Raw genomic sequence first — 23,002 nt, forward strand, 5'->3', positions numbered from 1 at the left:
TTTTACTTCAACAGTGTCTGAACTCTTCAAGGACTTTTGAAATGATACCTGAACTTTCAAAGTTATCAATGTGATACCTGGACTCATTTTTTCGTATCAACGTCGTACCTGCGGTCTATTTCCGTCACAGAACCGTTAACTATGACCACGTGCCTAGCACGTGAGGCACTTAATGAGGTTAAAAGACTAATTTACCCTCAAAAGTATTGTTTTTTATTTTTTTTGCTTTCTTTCTTTCTTTTTTTCTTTCTTGTTTTTCTTTTTCGACGTCTTCTTCCCTCTGATTTGTCCCCTCCGATTGGAAGCCATGGCCGCAAATCAGATCTCACCTTCTCTCTCAACCACCCAACCCTTTCCAAGCACTACCTGACTACAACCACATTGAACTCAGCTAGATCGATATGGCTACCTTGCAAAAATTTAAGCTCCTCGCCACTCAATGCTCTGTCGTCGCCTGAAGCCCCACGCGCAGCCCATCCGCCAGCCCCGTCATCCACCTTCGCCGCCGTAAAACCCTCAGATTGTTCCTCACCCGCCCCAACCGCTGCCGATTGCCTCGCCGGAGTACCTCGTCCGATGCTCCCACTAAGTACTGATATTACAGCCACGAATAACCAAAGGTCGGTTCTTTTTGGACAAATTGATTAGAAGCTGGAATAAGTGAAATGATCATTGCCCCATTGTTCTATAAATCATATACAGATAGATATAGTTATACACAGACACGCAGTCACGGAAAAATCAGTTTTGGGTTTTCTCCCATCATCACCATCCTTCGCCTTTTCGCCGCTGTTGAGAGAGAGAAAGAGAGTTGTAGAGAGAGAAAGAGAGAGACTCTCAGTCTCCTTCACTTTTGCAGATTTTGATTCAATTACAAAGACACGGACTATTTTTGAAATTCATGAACTTATGCTGTTGTTTGGCTCCAATTTTGCTGCAGCTGGTCAACAGTCTCTTTTCTTGCGCGGGCGTGCCAGCACCGTTCGGGTGCGGTCGTCGGGGGTGTCCCTTGACCTGACTTCTTTCAAGCAATTGTGGACGAGGAGAGCACCAACCTCGTCGTGGGATTCTTTGTGCCTCGTGGTGAGGACTTTTGCTAATCTTCTTGCGTCACCAAATCGATACTCGATGTTGTAGATCGAGCAGAGCGAGAAACACCGGGAAGTAGAGAGAACTTGCTAAAGCGTGACTTTAGCTTGGCTAGGTTGCTAGGGCGTTACCCTTGCTTGGCTGGTTCTGTAACCGTTGTGGTCGCGGCACTACCGTCGGCTCCCGAGGAGACTAGGACCGAAGCACGTTGACAGAGGATTTGGTGGCACTGAAAGTCGGCTTCTGAGAAGACTAGGACTAGGAGTGTGATCACCGCTAAGAGAAAGAGAAGGAGAGGAGTTGCTCTTAGAGAGGTTTGCTCTAGAGAGAACTTAGATCATCTTAGAGATGTTGTTGTTGTATGTGAATGTGTTTTTTTTTAGAATGAGAGGAGAATGTGTTTATATAGGGAAGAAAAAGAAGAGTGAAATGATGAGTGGAAGAAAAATAATGAAAGTAGATCTAAGTTCACTTGTAAAATATGGAAAAGATAGAGAAAAGATGAAATGAAAGCAAAGCATGAAGGTGCAGCAACATGGAAGTGGTGATGATCTATTAAAGAGATTGTAGAAGAAAAATATATCCAAGGAAAAAGAGAAAAGCATCTAGCTTTCTTCATGTGGGTAGGAAACATGAACATGTGAATATTGAGCTGGTTTTAGGTTAGTTTCTGCCCCTTTATTCCTTCAATTATTTCTCCAACAAGACTTCATTATATGCCTTCGACTTCTTCATATGAAATGTTCCACTATGAGTGTAGATCATCCTGACAAATTTTCAGATTTTTATTACATGTGGTTGGGCCGAAAATGCTGCTGGACCTCTTACAGGTCCAGTTTTCCAGTTTTGCTTCTGTAGAAAATTGGGCTGATTGTTTGAAGGCCTTCCACTCAAAAAAAGCTCTTGCACTCTTCATAAGAAATGATCCTTGGGCTGTCTAGAATGGATCTGGAAAGTTTCAGCACATTTTCGATTTCATTTGGTTAGTCTGCCGCCCCTCCTTCCTTGTTTAGCTCTGTTTCTCCTAGCCGAAGTAGGAAAATGTGCTAAAGTTGACTTTTCATGTTTCCATGCTTCCATAGTAGGCTTTATTTAGCCTCTAAATATATATTTCGAGCTTGTCGACAATATATAGCTTGAGCCACTGACATTGGCTCAATTTCTCCAACACATGCCTTGTCAGGCCAAAATGTTCATTTTGGGTCCAAACAGCTGTGATGTTAGTTGGGGTGAGGAAGCCGAGTGCCACGACGGCGTGCGTAGGCTCGCCTTCGTCATATCTCCGGCAAGCTGCACAAGAAAGTCTGGATTGCCGCTGGCCATGTTCTCTCTCTTTCTTTCTCTGATCCCTCTGTCTGAAATCTCAGGTAAATTCCAAGTCTCAGATCTGGAGGCCAAGAGTCGTGAAACCGTCTATACCACTCCGGCCTATAATAAATTCAGAGAAGCAAAGCCGTCGAACAAGTTGTGCTTGGAGAACTCCGACAAGATGGAGTCCCCGGCGGTGTCCGTCCATCAGAGAATTGGATTCAAGTTTTGCTTTGGGTTTTGCATTTTGCTAGGAAATGTCATCATCCCATCTGATTGCATTTTGCAGATGAAAAAGGAAATAGAAATGGAGAAGAAGAACTGAAGGTACGACGGGACACGTGAAGAACTAAAGGAAGTGGGAAAGGTCATTTTTACCCTTATTTTGTGCCTCACATGCTAGGCTGGTGGTCATAGTTAACAGTTCTGTGACGGAAATCGACCGCAGGTATGACGTTGATACGAAAAATGAGTTCAGGTATCACATTGATAACTTTGAAAGTTCAGGTATCATTTTAAAAGTCCTCGAAGAGTTCAGACACTGTTGAAGTATATACTTTTGAGGGTAAATTAGTCTTTTACCCTTATTTTGTGCCTCACGTGCTGGGCACGTGGTCATAGTTAACGTTTCTGTGACGGAAATCGACCGCAGGTACGACGTTGATACGAAAAAATGAGTTCAAGTATCACATTGATAACTTTGAAAGTTCAGGTATCATTTTAAAAGTCCTCGAAGAGTTCAGACACTGTTGAAGTAAAAAACCCAAAAAAAAATCACAAAAGAATGAGACGTCTCAACCCTTCCTAACTAAGCCTTGATTTTGAGGGAAATGGTGTGGATATATGTGTATGTTCACTACATAATTAATTAGGCTGCTACAACTATATCAATTTACTGTCAAGAGGATTTTGATCCTAAGCTGTTCCAACTCTCTAGTCATACCTTGAAGTAGAGGAAGAGCGAAATGTTTTGGTAGTTGGCAAACTCTGAGGCTGGCTTTCACTTAAACTCTGCCTATTCCTTTAACAACGGACGTTCCTCATGGTGTTGAACCTCAAATCTTTGGTATAGGAACTTGCTTCCAGGGTCATGTTCGGCACTGCTGTTCGTCCTTCAAGCATGTTGACCACCTCAGACATCGTAGGCCTAGGCGTCGGAGATGCACTTGTTTAACTTGTTTGCCTTTGTCTTGGATTCACATCTCAAACCAACCAAATTTCCATTTCTAGTTTGCTTTATACATTAGTGATCTTACCATTCAAATTCACCTTCCACTTTTATCTTGTATTCACATCACTACCAGAGCTTGACCTCATACTTCACTATTGCTAGGTGTCGTTTGCTATGGAGTCAAACATCAGGGCTTTTCAAGTGTCTATTGATCAACAAACCCTGTATATCGAACAACAATGTCAACTCTGGGGTTCAAATAGAACCATCAATCTGTATAGATCGAAATAAATTGAAGGAGAGTAGGTATTCTGTAATCCCTAAAAGAATAAGCAAATGATAAAACCGAATGGGTACATATTTACAGATAGAGAAATTAGTGTGGCAATGGAACTGCTACTCTGCAGATACATTTACTATAGAATTCTCACCTCTGCGAAGGGGGTATTGATTCTGGGTTGATTTCATAGGAGTCAATGCCAGAAATGGTAGAGGTGGAGCAGAATGTTTGGACTGTCATTTGTTTTGGCTCATAGTTGGACTGGTGATAGAGGTCTCTCATGGCCTTGAACCTCAAATCTTCCCTGTAGCTACTCGGTTCCGGGACCACGTCGGGAACATCTTTTTGTCCTTCAAGCATTTTGACCACCTCAGACATGATAGGCCTAAGTGAAGCAGAGGCGTTTGTGCATATCAGAGCTACTTTGACCATGATCTCTGCTTCCTTTTTGTCAAACTCGGACCCTAACTTCTCATCGACTAGCTCCAACAACTTTCCAGATTGTTGCAAATGACAAGCCTGCACATGTTTATTGCAGTTCCACTCTGAATTACCAACAATGATAACAACCTTAATGCAATATATAATCAGCATATGGAACTGGTAAGAGTACCCAATCTAAAAGACAAACACAATCATCACTTGGCATATAAGCATTGTTGCTCTTCCCACTAATAAGTTCCAGGGCCACTACTCCAAAACTGTAAACATCTGATTTGTAGGTCAGGTGACCCCATAGTGCATATTCCGGTGCCATGTACCCTCTGCAAATCAAGATGCCAATATTTGTTACTCAGCTATAACAAAAAATTTGCAAACTTAGGCAGAATATGGTAAGCATGTCAAAACAGCAAGTCAACAACAAGTCAATTTTAAACAGGACAGGGAAACTGACACGGTCCCGGCAACTCGAGTGCTTATGTGTGTCTTCTCCTCTTCATCAAGCTTTGCTAGTCCAAAGTCGGATATTTTAGGGTTTAAGTCCACATCAAGCAGCACATTAGTTGCTTTGATGTCTCGGTGAACAATTTTTAATACAGATTCTTCATGAAGAAAAGCAAGTCCTCTTGCTATCCCAATACAAATCTTACGCCTTGTTGGCCAGTCCATTTTGATCCGAGTGTCTCGACCTACAAAATATTGAAGAAAATGATGTTTAGTTTGACCTCTTTTTATTTTATTTATTTATTTATTTATTTTTATCTTTCTAGAAATAAACAGGGCAAACAAATTTCCAAAATAAAACAAAACTCAAGTACTCAAGAGAGTACATCGAAAGAAACCAAAACACAGAAAACTAGAAACGAATACAACTCAAGGCTTTACACTTTAGGTTATTGATCAGTTGCTTCACTTTTGTATTCTTGTACTTATAAAAAAAAAAAAAAGGAACAATACTAACAGCATCAACTTATACTCACCAAACAAAGCTCGAGCAAGGTTATTGTTCTCCAAGTACTCATAGACCAGCAATAATTGACCTCCTTCGATACAGCATCCATGAAGTTTCACAAGATTCGGGTGTTGTAAACAAGAAATCATGCCCATCTCATTTAAAAATTCACGATTTCCTTGCCTTGATTTAGAGGAAAGCTGCTTCACTGCTATCACCGTACCATCAGGCAATTGACCCTGTATCACAACTCTTATTCAAAATTACGTATGCCAATGCAAAAAGGGTGATCTATAATAGAGAGAGAGAGAGAGAGAGAGAGAGAGAGAGAGAGAGAGGAGGTCAATGAATAGATAACCAAAGTACCTTGTAGACAGGACCAAAACCACCTTCTCCAATTTTGTTATTGTAATCAAAGTCGTTAGTGGCAGCTTGTAGTTGTTCTAAGGTGAAATTCCCCATCTGGGTATCAGATTCATTTCCATCTATCACCATGGAGGCACAAAAAAGGAACAGTAAGCCAATTGTTAAATTCTGTTTTCCCTTTCATTTCATTACTTGTGGAAATGATCAGTAGGACTTCATGAATCCAAAGATGGGACATTTCAAATGATCAAGTACCTTTCTGTCTGCCCAGTTTTCCTGGTAAGTTGCCTCTCCACCATAGGATTCCTAAAACAAGAAATACTAGGCATAGTGCTCCTACTACAACCCCAATGACAATTTGAGTAGTTCCCTTATTTCCACCACTTGAGCAAGGTTTGGAATCTGCCAGTGTAACGATAAGTTAGCTTACAAGAATAAGATAATAGGAGAATCATGGACTAATAATGGAAAACATGATAAGCAATTGTAAAAGAGGTTGAGAAGGGTTCACTAGAGCCTTCATACAAAACTATCATACAAGGATTAAAAGCAAATTCATTTCTTTACATGCATTGTAAGCAGTTGAATGACTCACCAGACTTCACTGAAATAGCAGAGACAAGGGGACCATAAACTCCTCTGTCAGGAATTCTGGTTGTCCCTTTACCCGCAAAATAGAATCGGATCTCTAAGACATTATTTGTCACACTGATATTATGTTGTATTACTACTGGAGTTTCAGCCAACTTGGCCTGATCTTCAATATTGAAGTCCTTCCACCATAGTTTATCCTGAGACAAAGTTCTCAACATTAAATCACTTTACTCCTTTAAAGAAACATTTTAAACAATGTAACTAGCTACCTGAATATAGATATCAAATATGCGCCTCCCAAGACTTGTAAATGTTTGGTTATTTGTAAACTGTATCTCTGCAAAGTGCAGATTTAGAGTATAGTCACCATTTTCTAAGCAATAATGAAAATAAGTGATTGAAATTGGAGCTCTGCGTGCCGTTTTATATAATTCAGAGTGATTCAAAGATGCCAGAGATACGGAGTAACGTGTATTTTGGAAATCATAGTCATCCAAGAAGTCTCCGGTGCTACTAAATCCCCAATAGTGATCATCCTTGAAGAAATACTTTGCAGTGCCACCTTCAACTCCTCCATCTCCTAGATACAAAATGCTTTCTTTATTTTCTTTGACGGTAATGTCATTCCCACCACAATTTACATGCAAACAAGTTGAATCTGGCATAATATATCAAAAAGAATAATAAGTGAGAGCCATCTGAACTCAACTATGGGTATAGAGTAATGAAATAACAACAGTTAGAATTTATGTATGTACGATTAATTTCAAAACATTTATCTCTGAATTAACTTAATTGAGCCAGAATTGATTGTTTTTGCAAGAAAGACTTTAAAATCAGAAGTATTTACTTTTTGGGGTGTACAATCTTTATCGGTTACCATTTTATAACTAGCTTTGCTTGTAGAGCATTGCACGACATTCGAGCCAATTTGAACAAAAAGAAAAATTCAAACCAATTAGAATATATGCTTACAACGAGGACAAATCAAATTCTTCAAGCACGGAAGACCTCTCCTTCTGTGACGAGCGAGTGAAGTATGTTAGCAACGATTGTACACCATACAGATGTTGAACATCTTTACTTACAATGGAAAGAACAGAAACAAACTCAGGTAGAGAGAAATAGTATCTTACAAGTCAGTCTCTGATGAAGAGCTTCGAAACAAGTTCAGGTTTAGATTCCTAATAACAGGAAAAGTGGTCAAATAACCCAGTTAAATCGATATAAACCAGCAAAAATTACAAAACTATTCACTAGAGTATTCTGACTTGTTCTCCTGACAAGCAGGTTGCTCAGGGCCTTGCCATGTGAAGTTATTGTACGAAAGATCACTGCATAAAAGCATAAATAGTAAAGGTTACTCTCTTTTTAAAGAAAGGACACAAGGTAGAAGTGATGATGTCCTAGAATTCCAGTGAGTAATAATATACACATGAGAAAGTAAATTGCATATATGAATAGAGAAAAAGGAATAATATGAAGCATCCAAAATGACGACACATACACATTGCTTCCATCTATGAAGATTGAGTCTGGTACACTTCCACTCAAGGAGTTGCCAGTTAAGAATCTACAGAAAGCAGCATCTGATTTTAGAGTGTTATGTCAAAGTTAGTACTAAATTATACAATAAAACAAAAATCAAAAGCTAAGCAGACACCAAACCTAAATAGTAAGCTTGCATTTTTTTTATTTTGTATGACCATTGTTTGAGCTATAAAAATAAAAATATCCGAAACTTATATAGGTGCATTCGTGTGCCCATATGTGTGTCACAGCACTTTTGTCCCTTCCCCAGAAACATGTCTCAGCATTTTCCAGAAACTTTTAAGGGAAAAAGCCACATGCAATGGACCTTGCAGTTTATAAGTGAATCAAGCAAGAATTTCTACTTACAGGAATCTCAAACGCTTTAAGCTGATTGTGGTTGGAATTTCTCCTATCAACTTGTTAAAACTCAGATCCCTATCACCATACAAAAATATAATCAACGTACATTTACGGTCATCAACATCACATGCAATCATTAATTATCTTCGCAAGCTTTACTTACAGCATTTCCAGTTTCTGCAGGGTCCATAGGTAAGGAGGGATCTCTCCAGAAATGTTACAGTTTCTCAGAATCCTAAAATACATAACGGAGTTGTATTAACAAACCCTTATCAAATATAAGAAAACATGTTCACCATATCTGATAATACAAATACTAGACTTACAATCTGACTAGGCCAGGCATGTTTTTCAACATAGGAAAATCCTGCTCTGTTCCATTTAAATCACTAATCCTCCTATATAGATTTGACACCACAATAGGAAAAAGAAAGGAATAGCTCATTAAAGAGAAGAAAAAAAGGAAAGGAATCCTAAACAAAATTGAAAAGGCCTTTTACTTACAACTCAGCTAAATTACTCAGGAGAGATATGTTTGACGGGATAGGTCCACGAAGCCCACTCCCATGTATTTCTCTTCAAATCCAAATAATGTATAAATTAGACATAAGAAATAAGTTTGAAATCATAGGGTCACCTATAAAGAAAAAAAGATAGCCTTAAAGACAGGTGAAAATTGCATCAGAAGAAAAGATCTTACAATCTATTGAGTTGTTTCCAATTCTGTATAAAATCAGGTATAGTCCCATTGAAGCTGTTATCATTTATCCTACTGATTGGACAATAAAATGGTATTATTTTGGCATGTAAACCACTTTTGCGCATTATAAGAAAAGCAAATGCAGTAAAAACTTACAGGTCTGTTAGATTTCTTAGCCCAGCGAATGTCTTTGGTATGTTTCCAGTCAAATAATTGGAGGACAATATCCTGAAATTACAATACCAAAGCAACAACAACTTTTACCTATCATTCATCCTTCCGCAATGGTAACAGAGTATTGAAAAGTCAAGACTCAAAGTTCCCGAGAAAGAAAAATGTTCCTTACAGACTTTCCAAGTTGATTAAACTCCCAAGCTGAGGAGGAACAACTCCAGAGAATTGATTTGCTTCAAGACTCCTGATTATTTTAAAACAAAAGAAAGATTGTTGATACTAGAAATAGATGATTTTGACAGTAAACGACCCAATCTACAAGGTCAATAACTGAGAAAAATTCATAAAACTCACAGGTATCTGAGAGTGGTAATATTTGCCAGCTCCACTGGAATCTCCCCTGATAAGCGATTTACAAGAAGAAAGCTGCACATGCCTTCTAATTAATTGGTGGAACAAGAAAAATCAACTCAAAATATATGATCAAAAACATTGAGAGAGCTCACATTGAAGTTAATTGCATTGAACCCCATTCTGCTGGTATTGTACCACTAAGATAATTGTAAACCAAATCACTGCACAAAGATGAAAAAAGTTGGAAGGCATTCAGCAAAAAATAACTATTTCAGAAATGTCATCAGACATCATTTTTCAAGTCTTGAGCTATATAAATGCTCTTACATTTCTCTAAGGTAAGGTAGTTTCGCCAGTTGAGGTGGAAGCGTACCAGGTAGACTAAACCTCTTGAGGCCTCTGTCAGATTGAAACATATGAATTCAGGTACTAAGCAGAGAACAATATTAACAAGAAAGCAGAATGATAATAACAGAGATTGCTTTGAAATTAATGATTGTGATGTTCATTTACAATTCTTTTCTCTTTGTGAGAAAAACCTTCTTATGTACGGTAATAATATGGGCAACTATACTAACCTCCAATAGATTAAGGTGAAAACCATCAGAAATTTAACATTAGATGAGAACTTCTACGTCCAATGCCAAACCACCTCGGCACCTACCATTAGATCAGTTTTAGCTGAGAACTTCTAGCACCTAGTAGATAAGGAATGTCAAGGTAAGTTCTGGCAATGCAAGGAGGTAGTGTACTTCACTTAAACCCATCAAAGGTCAGTATAGTTTACCCTATGTAGTAGAGATATCAATCAAGTATAACATCCTCAATCGTTATTTTATTCCTAGACAGTTAATCTCAAAATACCAACCCATATCTTGATGTATAATCATGTATTGACATGTAAAAGCATCTAGCAATAAGATGAGAGAAGTGTACAGCTTTACGACGTGACAGACAGTGCTGTTGCATTGACATTCAATGCTACTCTCAGCATCCTTTGGCGGCTCCGTAGTTACCCCAACCATTTCAATTTGGCAAGAACCACCATTAAACTTCCAAAACTTAGCACCCAGTGTACGAGTAATTTCTTCCAGAGCATCAACTATCCACATTCAAACCACATGACATTATAAGTACATAGATTGAAGAGGGAATGGAGGCAAACCAAGTTAATTTTGACACTTGGGCAGCACATGAAAGCAAAACATGTTAAACCAATGTATAACAAAATCAAAAAACTGATGCTCAAAGTAATAGAGCCCCTACAAAAAAGTGAAGCCTATCAGAATTGGGCTGCTACACACCAATTACCATTACAGATAGCTTTACGTGAGAACGAATGCCAAAGGACCAGAACTTTATGCACAAGTAAATGGCCAAATGAGAACAGAAACAAAAACTATTTATTCTTAACAAAAATGAAGAAAAACTAAGTGGGTGCCTGTAAAGCTCTGTGCTGATACCCAAGAATCCAAATTTAGCCCAATAAATCCCATATTTTCTCATAAACCAAACAAAGGGTTTAAGCAATAGAACAAGGAATTAGCTCTCACTTTCATCTTGGGGAACTTGCTGAGTCTGAGATCTCACCAAGCTGAATAAACAGCTTAACAAAGTGAGCAATATAAAAAGCAAGCGGCTTTTGCTTCTGGGTAGCATGATGATGAAGACTGGGAGAATAAAGATTGAAGCTTTTGGGCAGTAGTACTAGTGAAAGAAGTAGTGCAAGACTGGTTACAATGTACTTGTCAGACAATGTAAACATCCTTTGCCAAAAAAAAAAAAGACAATGTAAACATCCATAAACAGTATAATGCTTTGGCAAGCAAAGTCTGAACTGGTTGGGGAAAGTCGGAAACCATGGGAAAGCGGTGGACCTCTAAGGTTGGACTTTGTTTTGTCCTCTTCCCAATTTATTCAATTTTGATTGGCTGCGTTTGGGGGGTTTAAAACCCCCCTTCTTTTCAGCAATGGACACACCAGCTTGTCCATTTAGTAAAATTAAAAGCACCTGCTTTTTTATCAAGTCGTGGGCTTCTTTCTAGCCATAAACTAGGGGCTGCTTTTTGCATGCAGAACCCAGAAAATGACAGTTTAGGGTAGGATACAATGGTGGGGTATTATAGGAAGTTTCAATTTTCGAAAATTTGATTGAAATGTTTCGGTCGTCAGACACTAGCTGTTTCAGGTTGGACGACATCAATCGTTATCCATTCCACGATGTGAGCACTTTGTCAAATTCAAGTACGTGAACATCTTCTATCTAAATTTATCACCTTATTCCCCACTCCGTTTACCAAATCTTAAATGCTTCAGAGATTGGAATTTCCTTGGGAATAATCATACCCTTTGGGACAACTGGGAGGTCCTCCATTCAATTTTTCAAAGTTGGCCAAACCAAATGCACAAAAACTTGAACTTTGTGACTTATTTATAATGCAGCTTTCTTAAAGGGCAAGACCTTGCTGGTGTACTTCCACCATCTATTGCAAAGTTAACCTACCTGATAAATGTGCGTTTCAGTTGTGTACTTTAAAACAAAGTTCATATGGTGTCCACAAAATGGTATGACTTTACATCTCCATTGCAAGAGGCATGTGGTAACTATTATACCTAGTTTTGTTTTACTTGTTTGCTTTAGTCTTGGATTCACATCTCAAACCAACCAAATTTCCATTTCTAGTTTGCTTTATACATTAGTGATCTTACCATTCAAATTCACCTTCCACTTTTATCTTGCTATAGTCTTGTATTCATTCACATCACTACCAGAGCTTACAAATAGGGAACCTCATTCTTCACTACTGCTAGGTATCGTTTGCTATGGAGTCAAACATCAGGGCTTTTCGAGTGTCAATTGATCAACAACCCCTGTATATCGAATAACAATGTCAACTCTGGGGTTCAAATAGAACCATCAATCTGCATACATCGGAATAAATCGAAGTAGAGTAGGTATTCTCTAATCCCTAAAAGAATAAGCAAATGATAAACCGAAAGCGTACATAATTACAGATAGATAAATTAGTATGGCAATGGAACTGCTTCTCTGCAGATACATTTACTATAGAATTCTCACCTCTGCGAAGTGGGTATTGATTCTGGGTTGATTTCATAGGAGTCGATGCCAGAAATGGTAGAGGTGGAGCAGAATGTTTGGACTGTAATTTGTGTTTGGCTCATAGTTGAACTGTCAGTTCCCCTCTGGCGATGGAGGTCTCTCATGGCCTTAAACCTCAAATCCTCCTTGTAGCTACTCGGTTCTGGGATCACGTCGGGAACGTCTTTTTGTCCTTCAAGCATTTTGACCACCTCAGACATGATAGGCCTAAGTGAAGCAGAGGCGTTTGTGCATATCAGAGCTACTTTGACCATGATCTCTGCTTCCTTTTTGTCAAACTCGGACCCTAACTTCTCATCGACTAGCTCCAACAACTTTCCAGATTGTTGCAAATTACAAGCCTGCACATGTTTATTGCAGTTTCACTGTGAATTACTAACAATGACAACAACCTTAATGCAATATATAATCAGCATATGGAACTGGTAAGAGTACCCAATCTAAAAGACAAACACAATCATCATTTGACACATAAGCATTGTTGTTCTTCCCACTAATAAGTTCCAGGGCCACTACTCCAAAACTGTAAACATCTGCTTTGTAGGTCAGGTGTCCCCATAGTGCATATTCCGGTGCCATGTACCCTCTGCAAATCAAGATGCCAATATTTGTTACTCAGCTATAAAAAAAAATTTGCAATATGGTAAGCATGTCAAAACAACAAGTCAGCAACAAGTCAATTTAAATAAGGACAGGGAAACTGACATGGTCCCGGCAACTCGAGTGCTTATGTGTGTCTTCTCCTCTTCATCAAGCTTTGCCAGTCCAAAGTCGGATATTTTAGGGTTTAAGTCCACATCAAGCAGCACATTAGTTGCTTTGATGTCTCGGTGAACAATTTTTAATACAGATTCTTCATGAAGAAAAGCAAGTCCTCTTGCTATCCCAATACAAATCTTATGCCTTGTTGGCCAGTCCATTTTGATCTGAGTGCCTCGACCTATAAAATATCCAAGAAATTGATGCTTAGGGGGGTGTATTCAATCAGGAGTCTATTGGATTGTTTTGTATTTTAAAAGTCCTTTAAATTCTTGTGGTATTCAATTAAGATTTTAAAAAATCCTTTAAAATCTTGTGGTATTCAATTAAAATTTTTAAAAGTCATTCCAAATCTAGTGGTATTCAAAAACCAAACGATTTTCAAGGATTTTATTAAATGATTGATTCTGTAGGATTTTAGGGTGCTTGGTATAAATACCAAACCCTATCAGAAATCCAGCCTCTAGAGCTGAGATTTTGACGTTTTTTTTCTTCTCTCGCTCAGAAGATGAAAAGGCCTCAAATAGAAGATGAAACTGACCTCAACCTTTCTTTATTATCTACTAACGAAGGCTCTCATCTTTGTATAGTTAAAATTCTCTATTCATTTTTTATTTGATGAGATATATGGAGATAACAAAGAAGAAGTATTAGAGGTGGAGAAGCTAATCTGGAGGTATAGCATGTGGGATTCAGGCGTTCATGAAACTTTTTTACTTGTTTATTTTGGTTTGTTTTGAATTTTCACTGCATCTTGATTTCATGTTTGCAGGTATTGAAAGATAAAAAGTTGAAGGGTTAACTAGCTGTTAGAGAAGAATTGCATCTGAAAATTGCCAAGCTGCTGCCAACGCTGAGAAGGTGAGTTTCCTTCAATGATATGTCAATCTGTAATGAACTTATAACCATTAACAAGAGAAGTCTTAGAATTACTCATATTCTTAACAGTACATTGGATTTTGTAATAATAATGTATAGTTTTATCACTTTATGGCTTCATTCTTTGATTGATCTTAATACTGTTTATTTTTCTTGGGACTACCTTTTTCCAGTTTACTGGATCTAGTTTAAAATCATAGAATTGTGGGGATAATAGGCGTTGTGGTTAAAGAACTGGGATTGAAGAGTAAGGAAGAGAAAATAGGGAAATCTGGAATCACACCAGATTTCTCACAAATCACTTGAGGGTTATTGTTTGAAACAAAACACTAGCAATCTCATTCCACTAATTTCCAGCAATTCATATTGGCCCCCTTTACTAAGCTACAGAAGATACGCTAAATAGATCTAACACTTGATCACTATATTTAACACTTCTAGGATATTAATGGTTGACAAAAAATGCATTAGAAAATCTCAAACATGACCTAAGAAAACTGTAGAAGACACAAGAAGCCAAGAAACTCTATAAGACAAGAAGACTCCGTATCAAACTCAAATATCCTGAATCTGAACTCATCGATCTGCAGATCTCGGTCCGTACAGGTTGGATTTCACGCCAAGTGGTCGATGGTTGGTGGACACAAGGGTCATCTAGCTATTGTAGACATGAAGCAAATGAGCCTGATTAAAGAATCTCAGGTATTCTATGATACTGAAAAGTGATACCTTTTTGGTCTGATACTGTATTTTACTGTACGTGCTTCAATACTACTGCGCTTCTGCAACCATCTTCACATGTTCTATACTTCATATGCGAAGTTTAGTTATACTAATGATGACAAGTTTAGAAACAAAACCAATGAATCATAATTGTTTGTTTAAACTTGGGAACCATTTACTTTATATTGTACATCAGTACTTGGAACCATTTACTTTATACTGTACATCAGTTTTCTGGGAGAGGGAAGTTGGAAGGCATTATGCAAGTAGAATTTGCATAATCTAAACTTTGACTCTTAGTAAGTTGGTTTTCCACCTTTTGTTTTCTAAGGTTTATGTCCAAGACTTTGGTTATGCAAACCTCTTGCTTTCTAAGGTTTATGTTTAAGAGTTTGGTTATGCAAATCTTGAGGTCAGTATAGAGTTAAGTTCTTAGTTTAATATGATTATAGTTTTCCGCTCTCTGAATGTGATAGTAGTCCTTTTGATTCTAGATAGGTGAACATGACCGTACGTAAGCAATGCTGTGAATAGTTTCTGAATATGCAGTTGGGTCATTAGTAGGAGAATTGTTTTATGTTTTTCCAATGATGTACAGGAAAATTGGATGGGGTTTGTTTGTACCTCAACGTTTGAGTGGCATATGGACTGATTGGCTAGTTGCAAATTTTCTTCTCAGGTCCTGCATGTGATGTGGTATTCTTGCATGATGAGACAATGTTTGCTGCAGCCCAGAAAAAGTATAGAACCGTGTGCTGTGGCACAACAGCTTCCCTCATGTTTTCTTCAGGATCCTGCTTTGCTATGGCCATGTTAAGTTACTTTATCTATGGCATTTAGTGTATTAACTTGGTAATGAACCGGGAAATCAGACTCTTCTCCTCACCACGTAAATCTGTTCATGGTTCTAATCTCCAAGCAATATCCTCCCTTTCAAACTGAACAGCTATAGCAAGAATGTGGTTTGCCTTATATAAACTCTACATGTACCTGTACTATTTATTGTGAACTATTTCTAGTCATCTGCCATTATAATATGAACAAGTATTTTCAATTGAAGTATGCTCATTCAGCAGACCAGAATACCATGTTCATGTGTTGCCTGCACGAGCTAGGTTCTTTTTTTTTTTTTTTTTTTTTTTTTGTGTTGTAAAGATCGGTAGCACTGAATAATGTCTCAAGATCTTGTGCTTACTGGTGGAAACTGTTGTAATTCAATACCCAGTGATTTATATGAAATTCTTTCTTTTCCTTTTGCAAAAAACGTTAATTATTGGCCGAGTTTGATATAGTTTTATTTGCTTGGTTGCCTTTCCATCAGATGGTTGAATCTTGAATGTTTTGGTCTGTTGCTCAAAACTACTCATCACAGTTATGTTTCTGTTCCCAAAAAATAAATTTATTGTGTTATTTTATTTTCATTTTTATTCTATTATTATTATTAGGACAATCCATGTACTTGTTAAAATCCAAACAAATCTTGATAAGACAATACAATAGAATCTGTTCAAATCTATGTGGAATTAAAACAATCCGTGGATTCTGCATAATCTACGAGAATCCACGGATTATAAAAAGTCAGTTAGAATCATTCAAAATCTAAATTGAATACACCCCCCTTAGTTTGACTCTTTTTTTTCTTTCTAGAAATAAACAGGCAAACAAATTTCCAAAATAAAACAAAACTCAAGTACTTAGAGAGTACACAGAGAAAAAGAAAAAAAAACTAACAGCATAAACTAATACTCACCAAACAAAGCTCGAGCCAGGTTATTGTTCTCCAAGTACTCATAGACCAGCAATAATTGACCTCCTTCGATACAACATCCATGAAGTTTCACAAGATTCGGGTGTTGTAAACAAGATATCATGCCCATCTCATTTAAAAATTCACGATTTCCTTGCCTTGATTTAGAGGAAAGCTGCTTCACTGCTATAACTGTGCCATCAGGCAATTGACCCTGTATCAACACTCTTATTCAGAATTAATGCAAAAAGGGACATCTATAATAGAACAAAAAATGTCAATGTATATATAACCAAAGTACCTTGTACACAGGACCAAAACCACCTTCTCCAATTTTGTTAATGTAATCAAAGTCATTAGTGGCAGCTTGTAGTTGTTTTAAGGTAAAATTCCCCATCTGGAGATCAGATTCTTGTCCATCTGTCACCATGGAGGCACAAAGAAAGAATGGTAAGCCAATTAGTCTCATCTAGTCAAATATGACTTCTTGCTTGAGTGATCAAGAAAGTGCAATTGTTAAATCGTGTTTTCCTTTTCATTTCATTACTTGTTGAAATGATCAGTAGGAACCCAAGAATCTAAAGATGGGACAATTCATATGATCAAGTACCTTTCTTTCTGCCCAGTTTTCCTGGTAAGTTGCCTCTCCACCATAGGATTCCTAAAACAAGAAATACTAGGCATAGTGCTCCTACTACAGCCCCAATGACAATTTGAGTAGTTCCCTTATTTCCACCACTTGAGCAAGGTTTGGAATCTGCCAGTGTAACTATAAGTCAGCAGTACAAGAAAAGGTGTGAAATGAACAAGGACAAGAAAATTGGCCACAAAATCATAGGCAAAACTGTAAAAGAGGTTGAGAAGTGTCACTAGAGCCTTTATACAAAACTGTCATACAAGGGTTAAAAGCAAATTCATATCTTTACATGCATTGTAAGCAGTTGAATGACTCACCAGATTTCACTGAAATAGCAGAGACAAGGGGACCATAAACTCCTCTGTCAGGAATCCTAGTTGTCCCTTTACCCGCAAAATAGAATCGGATCTCTAAGACATTATTTGTCACACTTATATTATGTTGTATTACTACTGGAGTTTCAGCCAACTTGGCCTGGTCCTCAATATTGAAGTCCTTCCACCATAGTTTATCCTGAGACAAAGTTCTCAACATTAAATCTCTTTACTCCTTTAAAGAAACATTTCTAACAACGTAACTAGATACCTGAATATAGATATCAAATATGCGCCTCCCAAGAGTTGTGAATGTTTGGTTATTTGTAAACTGTATCTCCGCGAAGTGCAGACTTAGAGTATAGTCACCATTTTCTAAGCAGTAATGAAAATAAGTGATTGAAATTGGAGCTATGCGTGCCGTTGTATATAATTCAGAGTGATTCGAAGATGCCAGAGATAAAGAGTATCGTGTATTTTGGAAATCGTTGTCATCCAAGAAGTCTCCGGTGCTACTAAATCCCCAATAATGATCGTCATTGAAGAAATACTCTGCAGCGCCACCTTCAACTCCTCCATCTCCTAGATACAAAATGCTTTCTTTATTTTCTTTGATGGTAATGTCATTCCCACCACAATTTACATGCAAACAAGTCGAATCTGGCATAATATATCAAAAAGAATAATAAGTGAGAGCATCTGAACTCAACTATGGGTAATAAGTAATGAAGAAAGAGCGGTTAGAATTTATGTATATACAATTAATTCATGACGTTTATCTCTTAATGAAGTAAATTGAGCCAGCTTTTATTGTTTTTGCAAGAAAGACTTTAAAATCAGAAGAATTTACTTTTTAGGGTGAACAATCTTTATCGATTACCATTTTATAATTAGTTTTACTTGTAGAGCATTGCATGACAGTCGAGCCAATTTGAACAAAAAGAGAGATTCAAATAGAATGCTTACAACGAGGACAAATCAAATTCTTCAAGCACGGAAGACCTCTCATTCTGTGACAAGCAAGTGAAAATATGTTAGCAACAATTGTACACCATACAGATATTGAACATCTTTACTTACGATGGAAAGAACAGAAAGAAACTAAGATAGAGAGAAATAGTATCGTACAAGTTGCTCTCTGATGAAGAGCTTCGAAACAAGTTCAGGTTTAGATTCCTAATAACAGGAAAAATAGTCAAACCAGTATCAGTTAAATCCATATAACGAGCAAAAAATACATAAATATTCACTAGAAAGTATTCTGACATGTTCTCCTGACAAGCAGGTTGCTCAGGGCCTTGCCATGTGAAGTTATTGTACGAAAGATCACTGCATAAAAGCATAAATAGTAAAGGTTACTCTATTTTTAAAAGAAAGGATACAAGGTAGAACTGATAGAAGTGATGGTGTCCTAGAATTCCAGTGAGTAATAAAATACCCATGAGATAGTAAATTGCATTTATGAAAAGAGAAAAAGAAATAATATGAAGCATCCAAAATGATGACACGTACACATTGCTTCCATCTTTGAAGATTGAGTCTGGTACACTTCCACTCAGAGAGTTGCCAGTTAAGAATCTACAGAAAGCAGTATCTGATTTTAGAGTGCTATGTCATAGTTAGTACTAAATTATACCCAAAAAAAAATCAAAAGCTAAGCAGACACCAACCTAAATAGTAAGATTGCATTTGGTTGATTTTGTATGACTGTAGTATGAGCTATAAAATCAAAATATCCGAAACTTATATAGGTGCATTCGTGTGCCCATGTGTGTCACAGCACTTTTGTCCCTCCCCAGAAATATGTCTCAGCATTTTCCAGAAACTTTTAAGGGAAAAAAACCACATGCAATGGACCTTGCAGTTTATAATTGAATGAAGTACAGAGTTCTACTTACAGGAATCTCAAACGCTGTAAGCTGATTGTCGTTGGAATTTTCCCTATCAACTTGTTAAAACTTACATCCCTATCACCATACAAAAATATAATCAACGTCCATTTACGGTCATGATACATCACATGTAATCAATATCTTATCTTCGCAAGCTTTACTTACAACATTTCCAGGTTCTGCAGTGTCCATAGGTAAGGAGGGATCTCACCAGAAATGTTACAGTTTCTCAGAATCCTAAAATACATAATGGAGTTGTATTAACAAACCCTTATCAAATATAAGAAAACACGTACAACATATCTGATAATACAAATACTAGACTTACAATCTGACTAGGCCAGTCATGTTTTTCAACATAGGAAAATCCTGCTCTGTTCCATTTATATCACTAATCCTCCTATATAGATATGACACCACAAAAGGAAAAAGAAAGGATTAGTTCACTAAAGGGAAGGGGGAAAGAAAAAAAAAAAAGGAAAGGAATCCTACACAAAATTGAAAAGGCCTTTTACTTACAACTCAACTAAATTACTCAGGAGAGATATGTTTGATGGGATAGGTCCATGAAGCCCACTGCCATGTATTTCTCTTCAAATCCAAATAATGTATAAACATTAAACATAAGAAATAAACATGAAATCATAGGGTCACCTATAAAGAAAAAAGATAGCCTGAAAGACAGGTGAAAATTGCATCAGAAGAAAAGATCTTACAATCTATCGAGTTGTTTCCAATTCTGTATAAAATCAGGTATAGCCCCATTGAAGTTGTTATCATTTATCCTACTGCATTGGACAACAAAATGGTATTATTTCGGCATGTAAACCACTTTTGCAGTTTATAAGAAAAGCAAATGCAGTAAAAACTTACAAGTCTGTTAAATTTCTTAGCCCAGCGAATGTCTTTGGTATGTTTCCAGTCAAATAATTGGAGGACAATATCCTGAAATTACAATACCAAAGCAACAACAACTTTTACCTATCATTCATCCTTCCGCAATGGTAACAGAGTATTGAAAAGTCAAGACTCAAAGTTCCCGAGAAAGAAAAATGTTCCTTACAGACTTTCCAAGTTGATTAAACTCCCAAGCTGAGGAGGAACAACTCCAGAGAATTGATTTGCTTCAAGACTCCTGATTATTTTAAAACAAAAGAAAGATTGTTGATACTAGAAAGAGATGATGATGACAGTAAACGACCCAATCTACAAGATCATCCAGTAACTGAAACAAATCCCAAAACTCACAGGTATGTGAGAGTGGTAATATTTCCCAGCTCCTCTGGAATCTCCCCTGATAAGCGATTTACAAGAAGGGAGCTGCACATGCCTTCTAATTATTTCAGAACAAGAACAATCAACTCAAAATATATGATCAAGAAAATTGAGAGAGCTCACATTGAAGTTAATTGCATTGAACTCCATTCTGGCGGTATTGAACCACTAAGATAATTGTAAACCAAATCACTGCACACAGATGAAAAAAGTTGGAGTGCACTCAGCAAAAAAGATGTCATCAGACATCATTTTTGAAGTCTTGAACTTTATAAATAATCTTACATTTCTCTAAGATAAGGAAGTTTCACCAGTTGAGGTGGAAGCGTGCCCGGTAGACTAAACCTCTTGAGTCCTCTGTCAGATTGAAATATATGAATTCAGGTACTAAGCCGAGAATATTAACAAGAAAGCAGAATAATAATAACAGAGATTGCTGTGAAATTAATGATTAGTGGTGTTCATTTACAATTATCTTCTCTTTGTGAGAAAATCCTTCTTTTATACGGTAATAATATTGGCAACTACACTAACCTCCAATAGATTAAGGTGAAAATCATTAAGATTATCACCATCAGAAATTTACAATAGCTGAGAACTTATACCTCCAATGCCAAACCACCTTGGCACCTACCAGGAGATCAGTTTTAGCTGAGAACTTCTAGCACCTAGTAGATAAGGAAGGCCAAGGTAAGTTCTCGCAATGCGAGGTACTGTACTTCACGTAACCCCATCAGAGGTCAGTATAGCTTACCCTATGAAATATAGATACATCAAGTATAACAACCTCAATCGTTTTTTTTTTTTCCTGGTAAAGTTAGTATTAAACTACCAACCGGTATCCTGATGTATAATTATGCATTGAAACGTAAAAGCATCTAGCAATAAGATGAGAAAACCATACAGCTTTACGACGTGACAGACAGTGTTGTTGCATTCACATTCAACGCTACTCTCAGCTTCCTTTGGCGGCTCCATGGTTACCCCAACCATTTCAATTTGGCAAGAACCACCATTGAACTTCCAATACTTAGCTCCCATTGTCCTAGTAATTTCTTCCAGAGCATCAACTATCCACAATCAAACACCATCACATAATAAGTATATAGATTGAAGAAGGAGTGGTGGCAAACCAAGTTTACTTTTGACATTTAGGCAGCACATAAAAGCAAAACATGTTTAACCAACATACTACAAAATCAAAAAACTGATGCCCAAAGTAAGAGAGCCCCTCAAAAAAGTGAAGCCTTTATCAGAATTCGGTTGCTACACACCAACTACCATTACAGATACCTTTAAATGAGAATTAATGAAACCAATTCCAAAAGACCAGAACTTTATGCACAAGTAAATGGCCAAATGAGAAATTCTACCCAGAAAAGAAACAAAAACTATTCATTCTTAACAAAAATGAAGAAAAACCAAGTGGGTGTCTGTAAAGCTCTGTGCTGATACCCAAGAATCCAAATTTAGCCCAATAAATCCCACATTTTCTCATAAGCCAAACAAAGTGTTTTAAGCAATAGTACAAGGAATTAGCTCTTACTTTCATCTTGGGGAACCTCAGACTCAGCAAATCTTAACAAGCTGAATAAGCAACTTAAAAAAGTGACCAATGTAAAAAGCAAGCGGCTTTTGCTTCTGGGTAGCATGATGATGAAGACTGAAGAATAAAGATTGAAGCTTTTGGGAATTCTGGGGAGTAGTGAAAGAAGTACTGCAAGACTAGTAGGGGAATGTGTTATCTTCTAGGGACTGATTTACAATGTACTAGTCTGACAATGCATGTAGTTGGTCACTTGGTTGACATTAAAGAAACACCCATAAACAGTGAAAATGCTTTGGGAAGCAACGGTTGGAGTTTGAACTGGTTGGGGGAAACCACGGGGATGGTGAGGAAAGCGGTGGACCTCTAAGGTTGGACTTTGTTTTGTCCTCTTCCTAATTTATTCAATTTTGATTGCTATAGTTTGCTCATAAAATATCTATATTTTCAGGATTTAAATAAGACCAATGTTAAATCGTTTATATAATTAGCTATGATCTTGATGCTGAGTAAACGTGGTTCCAATGATAAATAAGTAAATGAGTAATGAATCAAGTTGAAGATAAGATACAAAATAGATAATTGAGATCTGTGAGTCCTGTTTGGATTATTATATATTTCCCTAGGAGCTGGATTTTGCATGCAGAACCCAGAAAATGACAGTATAGGATAAGACGGCCCCATGGACCCGAATCTGATGGGGTATTATTGGCGGGCACCGTACAATTTGCTCAATGCCGCCAAATACTATTATGACTTACTTTGCTTTCAGGCTTTGTTTGACTGA

The 23,002-nt window shown here is 37.3% G+C and overlaps 1 protein-coding gene and 1 long non-coding RNA gene across 2 annotated transcripts; one reads left to right on the top strand and one right to left on the bottom strand.

Annotated features, from left to right (window-relative positions):
• Positions 1 to 3,598: 3,598 nt before the first annotated feature.
• On the bottom strand, positions 3,599 to 22,530 carry LOC133731302 (uncharacterized). The gene is given in 49 exon segments (XM_062158707.1): positions 3,599 to 3,790; positions 4,000 to 4,367; positions 4,462 to 4,612; positions 4,744 to 4,978; positions 5,270 to 5,480; positions 5,608 to 5,726; positions 5,863 to 6,009; positions 6,203 to 6,398; positions 6,471 to 6,859; positions 7,177 to 7,220; positions 7,338 to 7,385; positions 7,473 to 7,535; positions 7,709 to 7,774; positions 8,101 to 8,169; positions 8,258 to 8,329; positions 8,421 to 8,492; positions 8,599 to 8,670; positions 8,795 to 8,866; positions 8,951 to 9,022; positions 9,141 to 9,212; positions 9,323 to 9,394; positions 9,475 to 9,543; positions 9,650 to 9,721; positions 10,259 to 10,424; positions 10,876 to 11,029; positions 12,238 to 12,291; positions 12,401 to 12,784; positions 12,879 to 13,029; positions 13,149 to 13,383; positions 16,555 to 16,765; positions 16,853 to 16,971; positions 17,162 to 17,308; positions 17,506 to 17,701; positions 17,774 to 18,162; positions 18,469 to 18,512; positions 18,631 to 18,678; positions 18,769 to 18,831; positions 19,015 to 19,080; positions 19,401 to 19,631; positions 19,723 to 19,794; positions 19,914 to 19,985; positions 20,111 to 20,182; positions 20,268 to 20,339; positions 20,458 to 20,529; positions 20,643 to 20,714; positions 20,793 to 20,861; positions 20,955 to 21,026; positions 21,574 to 21,739; positions 22,216 to 22,530. Coding segments are annotated over 49 exon segments (6,264 nt in total). The 5' UTR covers positions 22,322 to 22,530; the 3' UTR covers positions 3,599 to 3,780.
• Positions 13,407 to 15,863, top strand: LOC133729390 (uncharacterized). Its single transcript, XR_009856356.1, has 4 exons — positions 13,407 to 13,878; positions 13,975 to 14,063; positions 14,672 to 14,783; positions 15,484 to 15,863. It is a non-coding gene; the product is annotated as an uncharacterized LOC133729390 (long non-coding RNA).
• Positions 22,531 to 23,002: the final 472 nt, after the last annotated feature.

This window comes from Rosa rugosa, chromosome 2, assembly GCF_958449725.1.
Source record: "Rosa rugosa chromosome 2, drRosRugo1.1, whole genome shotgun sequence".
Lineage (NCBI taxonomy): Eukaryota > Viridiplantae > Streptophyta > Magnoliopsida > Rosales > Rosaceae > Rosa > Rosa rugosa.